Source organism: Mastigoproctus giganteus, chromosome 1 (genome assembly GCF_048544385.1).
Source record: "Mastigoproctus giganteus isolate SK-2022 chromosome 1, ASM4854438v1, whole genome shotgun sequence".
Classification (NCBI taxonomy): Eukaryota; Metazoa; Arthropoda; class Arachnida; order Uropygi; family Thelyphonidae; genus Mastigoproctus; species Mastigoproctus giganteus.
In genome coordinates, this window is record NC_143575.1 from 66847594 (window position 1) to 66860815 (window position 13222).

The 13222-nt window shown below is 39.2% G+C and overlaps 1 protein-coding gene across 1 annotated transcript in view; it reads right to left on the minus strand.

The window, feature by feature from the left end:
- LOC150090868 (uncharacterized) overlaps positions 1 to 13222 on the minus strand; it is a 41517-nt gene extending 28295 nt beyond the window's left edge. The window contains exon 1 of the mRNA XM_090375269.1: positions 13134 to 13222. Within this exon, the coding sequence (XP_090231395.1) occupies positions 13134 to 13142 (9 nt within the window). The 5' untranslated portion in view covers positions 13143 to 13222. The remainder of the gene's footprint in view (positions 1 to 13133) is intronic.

Below are 13222 nucleotides of genomic sequence, written 5' to 3' on the forward strand. Positions count from 1 at the left end.
TAGTTTATTCTGAATTGAGACAGCGAGATTTGGAAGTTAATTAATACTTAAGTGTCCGTAGATTTACCGTTCGTAACTTGCCGCCATTGTTATACGATACGTTATATCGCGAACTAGATAGCGTAAGCTTAGTATAGTATATAATATAATATTGTCAATTAATCAGTAAAATCTATTAATCTTGTTAAACTTGTTGTCAATTAAATTGTACTTTTATAACTAAATAATATAACAACTTAGATTACAAACGTAACATAATTAATTAATACGTAACTTGATACGGAAGTTATATAAACAGAACTCGTAGATAATAGTCTATATTGAAAAATATATATAGCGTTATAACTGTGTTGGGATACAAGTTTAAGGTTATAATTTTGTACTGAAATTGAAATTTTATTGAAATTAAATCGAAATCATGACTGAGACCAGAGCAGCAAAGCAAAAGGCTCAAGCTAATGGGAGTGCTGTGGTTCAGGGGAGAACTGAGGAGGGCAGTTGCCCTCTGAATCACAGCCTTTTAAAATGCACTGTTTGCTTGATGTTTGTGGAGCAATCAGGTACGGAACATGATATTGCCATGGGTGATGTCTTTGTGTGCGCGCGATGTAAGGACTGTAAGGAAATCAGGCAACAACTCAGCGTTCTTATGGGCCTATATGAGAGCTTGAAGGACAGGGTGGATGCCCTCGAAGGATCTAAATTGAGGGGTCCATCAAGCTTTCAGCTGTCCACATCGATGCCAGAGCTTGCACTTGGTCATCACGCAACACAGCGGCAACCCCCAAGGCAGAAGGCGCTGGTCCCACAGGAACTAGTAGTTATTGGTGTCTATTGTCAGGGAAACAGGGAACATGGTATGTAAAAAGAATAGATGGAACAGGATCAGGGTATGTCTGCCAGGGGCAAAGGTTGATGACGTTGTAGAGCGGATATCATCTTTTAAGGGCACAAAAGGTGATATAGTTGTACACGTTGGCACTAATGATATTAAGAGTAGGAGACTGGCGGAATTACTTAACAAGTACAGGTCATTGTTGAAAAAAAGCCATGAATTAGAGTTTAATTTGAAAGTGTTACCAATTCGGCCCAGACACGATAGGAGGGAGTATATGATGAGAGCCTTGTCGATCAATTTGACTCTGGAAAGATTGTGCAAGGCTCAAGGGGTAGAAAATTTTTTCAGCCTGGTCTGTACTTGATAACAGGAGAGACTGCTTCTACAGGAATGGGATAGACTTAAATAGAAAGAGTGCAAGAATATTTGCTGATGCTATCGAGGCAGTGTTAGGTGGGTCGGAAAACTGATAGCTTGGGGGGGGGATACAAGGACTAATAGATTAACAGTAGCCACTGGCAGAGGTGAAAGTGATTCTTGCACTGCTTCTATTGGAAGGAGCAGCAGCCTGGAAAACAAGATGCAGAATATTTCAGAGACTTCTGGGAGTCATTGCGGTACAAGTAAACACATGGGTTGTGTTAGGGTAGCTAAGAATAGGAACAGGTGCATGTATACTTGCGTGTACACCAATGCTAGGAGTTTGGTAAATAAATTTGATGAATTTGAGGTATTGCTCAAAACATCAAAGGCAGATACTATAGGGATATCAGAGATGTGGTGTCACACAGATATAAGGAATGCAGAACTGGAATTTGGGGAGTAAGTACAATGTGTACAGAAAGGATAGACAAGACAGGAAGGGAGGAGGAGTTATGCTATTATGCTATAAGTGGGATTTACTCAAAGAGGTAACTACCATCAGGGGTAAAGGGAAGGGTTTTTACTTCCGTACAGGCGACTATGATGGTCTGAGACAGTATTTAAATTCTATACAGTGGGACCAACTGATGATGTTACCAGCAGCAAATTCAAAATGGGAAGCATTCAAAGAACTTATCTTGGAAACTCTTAGGCTTTACATGCCAACTAAGAAATATTGTTCAAGGTTTAGGCCTAAATGGATGTCAGATGAACTAATGAGACATATGGCAGAGAAGAAAAATGCATTGGATACATATAAATTAATGGGTGACACGGAAGCCTATGATAGATATAAGCTGGTCTGTAACCTAGTCACAAAGGAGATTAGTCAGACAAAGGCAGATTATGAGAAATCCTTGGCAAAGAAAAACTGAAAAGAGTTCTTTACCTGTGTAAACTCTAGAAGGAAAGTGATGAATCAGATTGGTCCACTGGATATTGATGGTTCAACAGTTGAGGATCCTGCTCAGGTGGCTAACAAACTAAATGAATATTTTGCATCTACATTCACACAAGTAAACTCTGGCAGTGAGCTAGATGATTTTGTAATAACTAAGAGGAAAGTGGAGGAGAAATTGTTGAGGATATATGTTGAGTCTGTTTAGTGTGACATAAGCTCTGGGAAAGGAAAAATGAGAGTAGGTTTGTGTTATAGGCCCAATGAATCTGATGAGTAGATTTTAACATTCCAGATATTGATTGGAACTTAAGGATTGGTCACTTGCAACCCACAGGGGCTCACATCTGGTGAGATCTCTCTTGGTGATTCCCTTCTACTTCTCTCTCTCTCTCTCTCTCAGGGTAACTCGGAAATTTTTTTATTTTTTTTTTGGCTGGTGCAGCATAAGCCTAAGGCTTCCTTGCACTATGTAGCTAATAATAATAATAATAAATAATAACATAGCAAGACTTCTGTGGATTTATTGGATAACTGTTTTCTACAGCAACAAGTTCGAGAGGCAACCAGAGGGAGTAATACGTAATACTCTTGATCTGATTATCAGTAGTGACTATTCATGCATTAAGAATTTGCAGATAAAGGAACCACTGGGTGAGCGTGATCACAATGTACTGATGTGGGAATTACTTAAAGATGTAACTACCATCAAGGCTAAAGGGAAGAGCTTTTGCAACCCACAGGGGTTTCGTTAAGGTGACTTCAGGGTTCAGACAGTTTTTAAATTCTGTACAGTGGGATCAACTGATGATGTTACCAATGTTGAATTCAAAATGGGAAGTCTTCAGGTACTTAATTTTGGAGGCTACTAGGCTTTTCATTTCAACTAAGAAATACTGTTCAAGGTTTAGGCCTAAATGGATGTCAGATGAATTAATGAGTATCAGGTGACACAGAAGCCTACGGCAGATATAAACTAGTCTGTAATCAAGTCACAAAGGAAGTTAGGCAAGCAAAGGCAGATTACGAGAAATCCTTGGCAAAGGATGCAAAGAAAAACAGCAAAGAGTTCTTAACTTATGTAAACTCTAGAAGGAAAGGGATGAATCAGATTGGACCACTTAACATAGATGGGTTGACTACTGATGATCATGCTAAGGTAGCTGATAAAGTGAATGAGTATTTTGCATCTACATTCACACATGAGGAGTTATTCAATGAGAGCAGTGCCAACAGGGATCTAAGTGATTTTGTAATAACTGAGAGCAAAGTGGAGGAGGAATTGTTGAAGGCACCTGGGGTGGATGGGATCTATCCAGTTATATTAAATGAGGCAGCAAAGGAAGGAAGTAAGTAAACCATTAGCCATAATTATAAGAGCTTCCTTAGACAAAGGGGAGGTCCCCATGGACTGGAGGTGTGCAAATATATCACCAATTCACAAAGGGGGTTCAAAAGTTGAGAGGTAACTATAGATCTGTTAGTTTAATGTGTGTTCTGGGGAAAATAATGTAATCACTGATTAAAGAAGCATTACAGGATTATCTAGACAAGACTGTAGTAATAGTTAATACACAGCATGGGTTTGTTAAAGGGAAGTCTTGTCTGACCAATTTGATTGGATACTGTGATGTATTCACAAAGGAACTGAATGCCAAAAATAATTTTGATACCATATACTTGGATTTCAGGAAAGTTTTTGATACTGCTGCACACGGAAGACTGCTGTACAAACTGGAGAGGTATGACATTAAGGATAAGTTGCTAGAGTCGATAAAGGGATGGTTGAGTGGGAGATGACAGAGAGTGGTAATCAATGGACACTGCTCTTCGTGGACTAATGTTATTAGTGGAGTCCCCCAGGGTTTGGTGTTGGGCCCATTGTTGTTTTGTATATTTATCAATGATGTTGATGAAGGTATATCAGGTTTAATGTCCAAGTTTGCAGACGATACAAAGGTTGGCAGGGTTGTTAATGACAGTAAAGACAGTATGCTACTCCAACTGGATCTAGATAAGGTGGGCAAATGGGCTGAGAAGTGGCAACTGAAGTTTAACATTGACAAGTGCAAAGTACTGCATATAGGTAGCAATAACCGAAGAGAAACTTTCCAACTGGGTGGTACTACACTCAGGGAAGTGGAAAGCAAAACGACCTGGCAGTAATTGTGCAGTCAAATATGAAGTTCGCTGATCAGTGCAAACAGGTTGCCAGAGTAGGTCATGGAGTCGTATCAATGATATATATAGGAATTTTGCTAGCAGGGACAGGGAGGTCATTATTCCGTTATACAAGGCAATAGTCAGGCCACACCTAGAGTACTGTGTACAGGTCTGGAGGCTTCATTTTAGGAAGGATGTAGAGTTTCTAGAACGAGTACAAAGGTCAACAAGATTGGTGAGGGGAACAAAGGGGGTGCTCTTACCAAGAAAGGTTTAAGTTCTGCAAATTGCAGCGCCTGGAGAGTAGGCACCTGTGAGGTGATCCAATCGAGGTGTATAAGGCCTTGAATGGTTGAGCAAGCTGAATGCTGATGGGATTCTTCCTCTTGCTCAGATTCAGTACCTGAGGGGGAACAGTTTCAAGTTGAGGAAAGACAGTTGCAGAATAGATGTGCAGAAATTTTGCCTTTAGCCAGCAGGTAGTTGATTGGTGGAACAGACTTCCATTCTTTGTTGTGGAAGATGATAGCCTAAATAAATTTAAGGCCGAACTGGACAGGCATTTGGAACGAATGTAAGGGTGAAATGGGAGGTTTTTTTTTTTTTTTTTGGCTGATGCTGCATAAGCTTGCTTTCTTGCATCATAAGCCTCTACTAATGCTAATGGAATTTAAAAACTAAGACCACTGTAGTCACCTTTATGAGAGCAAAATCCCTTCCCATTATCCTTGACATTAGTTGTATTTTTAAGTATATTCCACATCACTTCCACCTAGTGGTTCCTTTATCTGTTGATTATTAATGCACGAGCTGTTATTGCTAATAATCAGATTAAGCATATTCCTTTCTCTTGTCTCTCTAATATGCTGCTGTAGAAAAGTGTCATTCAATAAATCCAAAAAATTTCTGCTACTGTGCAAGTGTCCAACCAACAAGTTCCGGTCATCATCCAGAAAACTGAAGTACCCCATGAGACATTCTAATCTACTGGAAATCCACAGAATATCGGTGCACTGCCTCAAATTTTTTGTGCTTCTTTACCAAGATAATTACTCCCTCCTGTTCTGCCTGGCCTTCCTGAACAGTGATGGGCATGGGAACTGCTTATTTCCCTTAAGGCTCAGTAACCAGGAATTTCTTTCCACAGGGTAACCTACATCAGTCACAGGGAGAAACCTCGGTTTCAACCAGGACTGTACACTATTTTCAGTTACTGGACATGGACCTTTCAAGGGAAAGCTCCATTCCTTGGGAGGAGGACAACTCTTATTGCTGCTGTGGCCTGACTGCACATCTTTCAGGACTGCCCACTATACACCAATGCCCAAACTATTCTCCACTCTGTCACTGGATATCCACCAGCAGGTGATGAACGAAGCTACATTTGGAACCCTTATAACTCTAAAACACTCTTGGTTTTCTCACAAAAGTTCTTTGAAGGAAGACTATGTGGACTCTATCCACTGGGACTTCATGGATCCCCAGCTCAACTAGACAGCCTTGGGCAGATCATGAGGCAGCATCCTGCTAGGGGCAACTGAACCTACATGAACCACTGACAAAACTGTTCCTTGGCTGCCCATGGGCCATCTCAAGTACCTGTTATTACTGCTGACTGGTCTGTGCATCCACCTTCACCAAGGGAATCCCACTGTGGGATTCCCTTGGTGAAGGTGGATGCTCTACCACCATGGGTTTCAACCACCAGTGGGGCAGCAACTGACACTGAGAACCTCTCCTAGGGTGGCATCATTGCAGACATTATGGGACTTCTTCCTTGACACAGCATTTCTCTCTCCCATATTAGGGAGGACTTGCTGAAGGATTTCACTATGACACAGGGATTTCCCCAGTGTGGAATTGATGTATGAGGTACAGCATCTGCTCTTCCAGCCTTCTCAGCCTGGAGGAGTTTGCTGACACTGGATCACCAATGTGGAATAACGAAGAAGTTCTGGCTACTGCTGCTGGTCTTCTATCAATAATTTTGCAGACACTGAGCCTCCTCAGTGTCCGCTTGATAACATCGTCATCTCCCTAAGCAACATGGGATCTTCCCTGAGAAGGAGAAATAATGGTCTTTTCCTCCTCTTGTCTCTTTTTATTTACTTCACTCTACTTCTTATCATGGCCCCTCCGTAGCCAGATGGGCAGGAGCAGCAGTGCGTAGCACACGCTTCTTGATTAGACTGGGGTTCGAGCCCATGCCCACCAAATACAGAGGATGCGGAAAGGTCAGAGAATGACCACCGCATATCCCCGGAGCAATATGGCCTTAGTTGCTAATGCTCCTAAAAACCAGACAACAAACAACAAACTTCTTATCATGGGTGGGGAAGAATTTATGAGGCTATGGGAAATGACAGACTACTATCATTTCCCTAGCCTCATAACTATTCGAACCGTGCTTCTCTTACCACAACCTGCTCCATTCCTCACCCCTCCTTTTTTTTTTTTTTTAACTACATATTCTCTGGAAAACCCACTGGAGTTCATCAAAATGACAAATAGCCTGCCTCCTTGTGGCAAAGGTGAGTACTAAAAGCTCTTTCATATGATGTTAGCTTCTTGGTAGCTAAGAGGTTAGTCATACAACACAACTCACAGTATCCATACTAAACACATGAACACATGACTGGCTTTACTAAGTTAAGCATCAAAATGAGATGCAGACTGCAATGTTTAAATTCCACATCCCTATGCCTGAGGCACCATGTTTCCAATATCCCTACTATGTGAAAATGTCTGAATGTGATGACTTAATCAGTACTTCAAGTTCATAAAATTTGTTTACTAAACTCTTAGAATTATTGTACAAGCAGGTATACATGCAACTGGTTTTGCTTTTAGTAACCCTAACAGCCGACCTACTTGAATGTCCCATGAAGACCCCAAACAGGGCCTGTAATCTGTCACACCTTGCTTTTTGGGCTGTTGTATGTCCCAAGAGAAGCAGTGCAACCTGCTTGCAGCTGCTATTAATTTATTAGTCTGTGTATCCCCCCGAGGCTAGCAGTTTTCTGACCTACCTAACACTGCCTCGATAACACCAGCAAATATTCTTGTGCCCTTTCTACTTCAGCACATCCCATCCCAATAAAACAGTCTCTCCTATATCATTCCTAAGCTTATGGAGTAATTAATTCAGTAATTGAATTGTGAGAAGGTAGAAAAAGCAATTAGAAGTCATGATTGATCAGAAGTGTGCAGTGGTACCTACAGGTGTGTCTTAGCAAATGACAGAACCATCTATCTTACAGCAGTTGTAAAAAAATTAATTACCAGTCAGATTTTGGCATAAGCCAAATAATCCATTACATGGGGCTCTCACTACCTGAGTGAGGCCTTGGCATTTATTTTTGTGAGAATAAAAATTTATAAATGGCATATTTTAGGACTTCCTCACCTTCTTGCTTTGGCTTAAGGCCTCATGTCTAAATCTGGTCCTGAGCCCACTAAATGTCAAAGGCAGACAGTTCATTTCAATGCTTCTTACATGATTTGAGCAAATGTGTGATCTACAACATAATTAACAATTTGTATGCTTCAAAGAAAATAATTCTGTCAGTGTTAAGTCTGCTACCCATATTGAAAACAAAGTAAAAAAAATATATATATTTCATTGATTTAATTTTTATTTGATAACAAAAACATTACTACACATTTTATTAACAACCAAAATACTGTTGCCCTGTTTCTGAATAAACTTTCTTTAGATATCACATCACACCTATCAACTCCAACAAATTTGACCACCGAATTAATTAGCTTGGGAATGACCCGTCCTACTCTTCTTAGATGTAGATATCTAATGAAAATGATCAAAGGATAATTGTGCACTCCAAAAGAAATTCCCAGAACAGTGATGAGCTGCTATGGAAGCTCATAGAGTTCTGCCAATGACATACAGTAATTTTCCCAGCAGAGGCAGAGCGAGGTGATTATCTCATTGTGTAGGAGGTTAGGCCAAAGCTTAAGTACTGAATAAAGGTTTAAGAGCCTAATTTATTTTAGGAACAATGTGGATCTTTTGAAGATTAGTCAAGGGCACAAAATGATACTCTTACTCCTAGAAAGATTTCAGTTTTGCCAATTGCAGCATCTGGAAACTAGGTGTCTGCAGGGAGACCTGACTGAAATGTTTAAAGCTTTAAATGGACTGGGTAAACTAAATGCTGACAACATCCTTAATCTTCCTCAGAAGATACACAGATTTCTATTAGATAAGGAGTTGCAGGACTGATATGTGGAAATTTGCACATATCAGTCCTGCTTGAAAGTGAATTTGCACATATTCACTTTCAACAAGTGAATAATTAATTTTTCCAATAAACTTCTACTGCTGTTGTGGAAGTGGGTGGTTCTTAATAAATTTAAAGGTTTGGCCAAATTACTGAAGGGATGGGCAGATGAAACAGATGTTTTTTTTTTTTTATATGGCTGATGCCATATAAGTTTTTCTTGCATCCTTTTTCCCCATTACTAATACTACATCAATTATCGTCCACCACCTACAATGACAGACCTGGCATCATAGTAGTTCTACCACTGCTGAAACTTCAAATTCAATGACTGTATATGTTTCACATTTATTGCATCGGCTTCTTCTTCATTTGTTTCATAAGTTTCATAACTAATTTATTTTATGGCACAATCTTCCTTCAGATGCATTCTAAAGATCAACATGAAAACAAAGTAATCTTTTAACCTTCCACTGCTATTATTCCATTGTATCTAACATGACACTTTTATGTTATTTTAAGAATGAAAGTAGTTTGGAAATTAAATCCAATCCTCCTGCATACCTTTCCCCACCTAAATAATTTTACAGAATTGTAAAATTTTACAGGTTGATTCACTTTCAACCATTTTCATTTCAATATACTATAAATTGCAAGAAATTTAGTTTTGTTTGGCACTTAACAGAAGCCAGGTGAGCAAAAGAATATAAACTTATACTCAACTCCAATTCTCACATGGTGTCTGCAAGACAACAACAAGAGCTGTGTAACCTTGCTGCAGAGCTTTTGTTAATCTAGCTAAATGCAAACAGCTGACAAAAAAACACAGCTGTTAGCATAGCATCTACCAGATGCCAAATGAATGCATGTTTCTATATGGGGAGGGGGCTGAGTGACTGAAATTACTATGAATACAATAAAAACATTCTTTATTATTACCACAAGTTTCTCTCATTTATTTTTGCTTCATATCCTGTAACTGAGTTTAACAAATCATATTCAAATTATGTTCAATTCATTGAACACTTTTCAATAAAGTAAAAGAAAAGCTATTTTTTTATATATATATAATTCAAAAAACAGGAGTCTCATAGATGACACTCCATTTAAGACTTGAGCAATGGCATGCAAAGAGTAACGTTTTTTTATTTTTGCTTATTTATATAGAATAGTATTGCTATCCAGTAACGCAACTACCAAATTCTTTTCCCTACCCTTGGGTAATGCCACCAACCACCGGGCCCTTGCGGGCTACTTGATGCCACCACAACAGAGGACCTGGCAGAATGACAGTTTTGCTCCCCTGTTATGGAATAACCGTTTCGGTAGTCAATAGAATGTGGGGAATTATCAGTAAGGAGTTATACAACAAAATGATATTAACTCCAATGTGGGTACTCAAAAGTTCAGACAGGTGAGCGGAGAGGAATTTTGACGATCTTCATTGATAAATGCCCAAATTCTCGAGAGAGAGAGAGAGAGAAAAGTGGCGGAGGGGCAAAACTTAAGCTTTTCTTGAAATGTATCTTGTTACATCCTCAAAAAAGTAAAAAGGGTCCCCTTCCAAAATAGTGGCGACAAGAAGAGGAAGAAGGCAGCGATTGACATGCCTAACTGGATATGGTTAGTGTAAGTTAAGGTGTTTATCCCTCCCACCACTGTTTTAAAATCGGGAACTCGTTTTCCTATTTTAAAACAGCTGGAAGGACGGGGATAAACACCCTAAGAGCGAGGTAGTCTGCAGGGGGACCCTATTCTAAATTCAGCCGTAAGATGCTTATTATCACAGAAATTGGTGGAATACTTCAATTGTTGATGACCCTGCTCAGTTAGCTAACAAACTGAGTAATATGCATCTACATTCACACGAGGAGTTATTAAGGGAGGAAAATGCCAGAAGTTTATCAAACTGTAACAGGGTGCTTAATGATTTTGTAATAACTGAGAGCAAAGTGGAGGAGAAATTGTTGAAGTTAAACATAAGAAAGGTACATGGGGTGGATGGGATCTATCCAGTTATATTAAAGGCAGCAGCAAAATGAATTAAGCGAACCCTTAGCCATAATTATGAGAGCATCCTTGGACTCAGGGAAAGTCCCCATGGATTGGAGATGTGCAAATGTATCCCCAATTCCCAAAGTGAATCAAAGGGTGACACGAGTAATTACAGACCAGTTAGTTTAACTTCTGTTCCAGGTAAAATAATGGGGTCACTGGTTAAAGATGCATTGCAGGATCATCTAGACAAGACTGCAGCAATAATTCAGACACAGCATGGGTTTGTTAAGGGCAAGATTTGTCTGACAAATTTGATTGGATATTATGATGTGGTTACAAAGGAACTGGATGCAAAAAATAAATTTAATACCATATACTTGGATTTCAGGAAAGCTTTTGACACTGTTGTGCATGGAAGACTACTGTACAAATTGGAGCAGAATGGTATTAAGAGTAAGTTGCTACAATGGATAAAGGGTAGTTGAGTGGGAGAAGACAGAGTGATAATCAATGAACGCTGCTCTTCATGGACTAATGTTATTAGTGAAATCCCACAGGGTTCGGTGTTGGGCCCCACTGTTTTTTTGTATATTTATTAATGATATTGATGAAGGTATATCAGGCTTAGTGTTGAATTTTGCAGATGATACAAAGGTTGGCAGGGTTGTTAATGACAGTAATGGAAGTGTGTTACTGCAACAGAATCTAGAAAATTTGGGCAGATGGGCTGAGAAGTGGCAACTGAAGTTTAACATTGACAAATGCAAAGTACTGCATATAGGTAGAAGTAACCCCAAAGGAACATACCAACTGTGTGGTACTACACTTAAGGTGGTAGAAAATGAAAGACCTGGGAGTAATTGTGCAGTCAGATATGAAGATTTCTGAGCAATGCAGACAGGCTTCCAGAGCAGGTCATGGAGTTTTGTCAATGATATACAGGAATTCTGTTACAGAGAAAAGGAGGTGATTATTACTTTGTATAAGGCATTGGTCAGGCCACACTTTGAGTACAGGACAGGAGGCCTCATTTTAGGAAGGATGTAGATTTGCTTGAGCGTGTACAGAGAAGGACAACAAGATTTGTGAGGGCAATGAAGGGATCCTCTTACCAAGAGAGGCTTAAGTTCTGCAAATAGCAGCAGCTGGAGACTAAACACCAGCAAGGTGATCTGATTGAGGTGTATAAGGCCTTGAATGGGTTGAGTGAAGCTGAATGCTGAATTCTGATGGGATTCTTCGCTTGCTCAGATTACAAACCTAAGGAGGCATAAATTCAAATTGATGAAAGATTGTTGATGAAAGATTGTTGAATAGATGTGCAGAAATTTGCCTTTAGTGGTTAATTGCTGGAACAAACATACATCTGTAGTTGTGGAAGTTGATAGCTTAAATAAATTCAAGGAGGAACTGGACAAACATTTAGAGGGAATCGTTGTGTGAATTTTTTTTTTGGCTGATGCTACATAAGCTCATACGCTTGGTTTCTTGCATCACATGCCTCTATTACTATTACTTATCCTGTATCGATTCGTGCACATATGGATTAGTGTACATATTAATGGTTCATCCGACAGACAGAAAATCAAGTATTCCGCTCCATTAGTAATTTAATTAGATTCGAAACCTATATTCATCCATGTACCGAAATAATTATGCTATTAAAAATAATATATCTTTATCTATTATTATTTTATCGAGGGGAAACACTTACAGCAACATCAGTTTATGAGTTCTTCGTCAGAATGATATCTGAAGTATGCTACTCATTCTCTTAAATTTCACTAAAAACATCGTAAACTTCACAGTTTAAGCACACTTTACAAAATACGTCTTTCCTCTTTAAATTATAATCAACATATTTTTACATAGATGCACTACATACGTGAGTTGGAGGAGTAGAAAACAGTTACTATAGCCATACTCCAGTCACAACTTCCTTAAAAAACAGATCACCCTCGCAGACGCTAGGAATGGTCATTATCGCAATAATTATTTATTTATTTGACAGAGCTTCCCACTTTTATTTTTATTTATTTATTTTTTTAACTAACAAAAATACAATTGTTTCGTACAACTTTTTTTTTCCCCGGTTATATTTAGTTGTCGAAAATTTTCACATAGGCAACCAAGTAACATGCGTCACTAAATTCTATACAGTGGGACCTACTGATGATGTTACCAAAAGCAAATTCTAAATGGAAAGAATTCAAGGAAGTAATCATGGAAGCAACTAGGCATTTCATACCGATTAAGAAATACTGTTCAAGGTGTAGGCCTATATGGATGTCAGATGAACTAATGAGACTTGTGGCAGAGAAGAAAAATGAATGGGATGCATATAAATTATCAGGCGACAGAAGACTATTGTAGATATAAGCTAGTCTGTAGTGAAGTCACAAAGGAGGTTAGGCAAGCGAAGTCAGATTACGAGAAATCTTTGGCAAAGGATGATAAGAAAAACAGCAAGGACTTCTTTCGTTATATAACTCTAGAAGGCAAGGGATGAATTAGATAGGTGGATATCGATGGTTCGACTGTTGATGACAGCTCCATGATGACGACTACCCACCTTCAACATCACTGATAATCCTCCCTGTCACTGTTGGTCCAGGAATCTTGGGATCATCTTGTGTATTACTACCCACTTCATGAAGACCT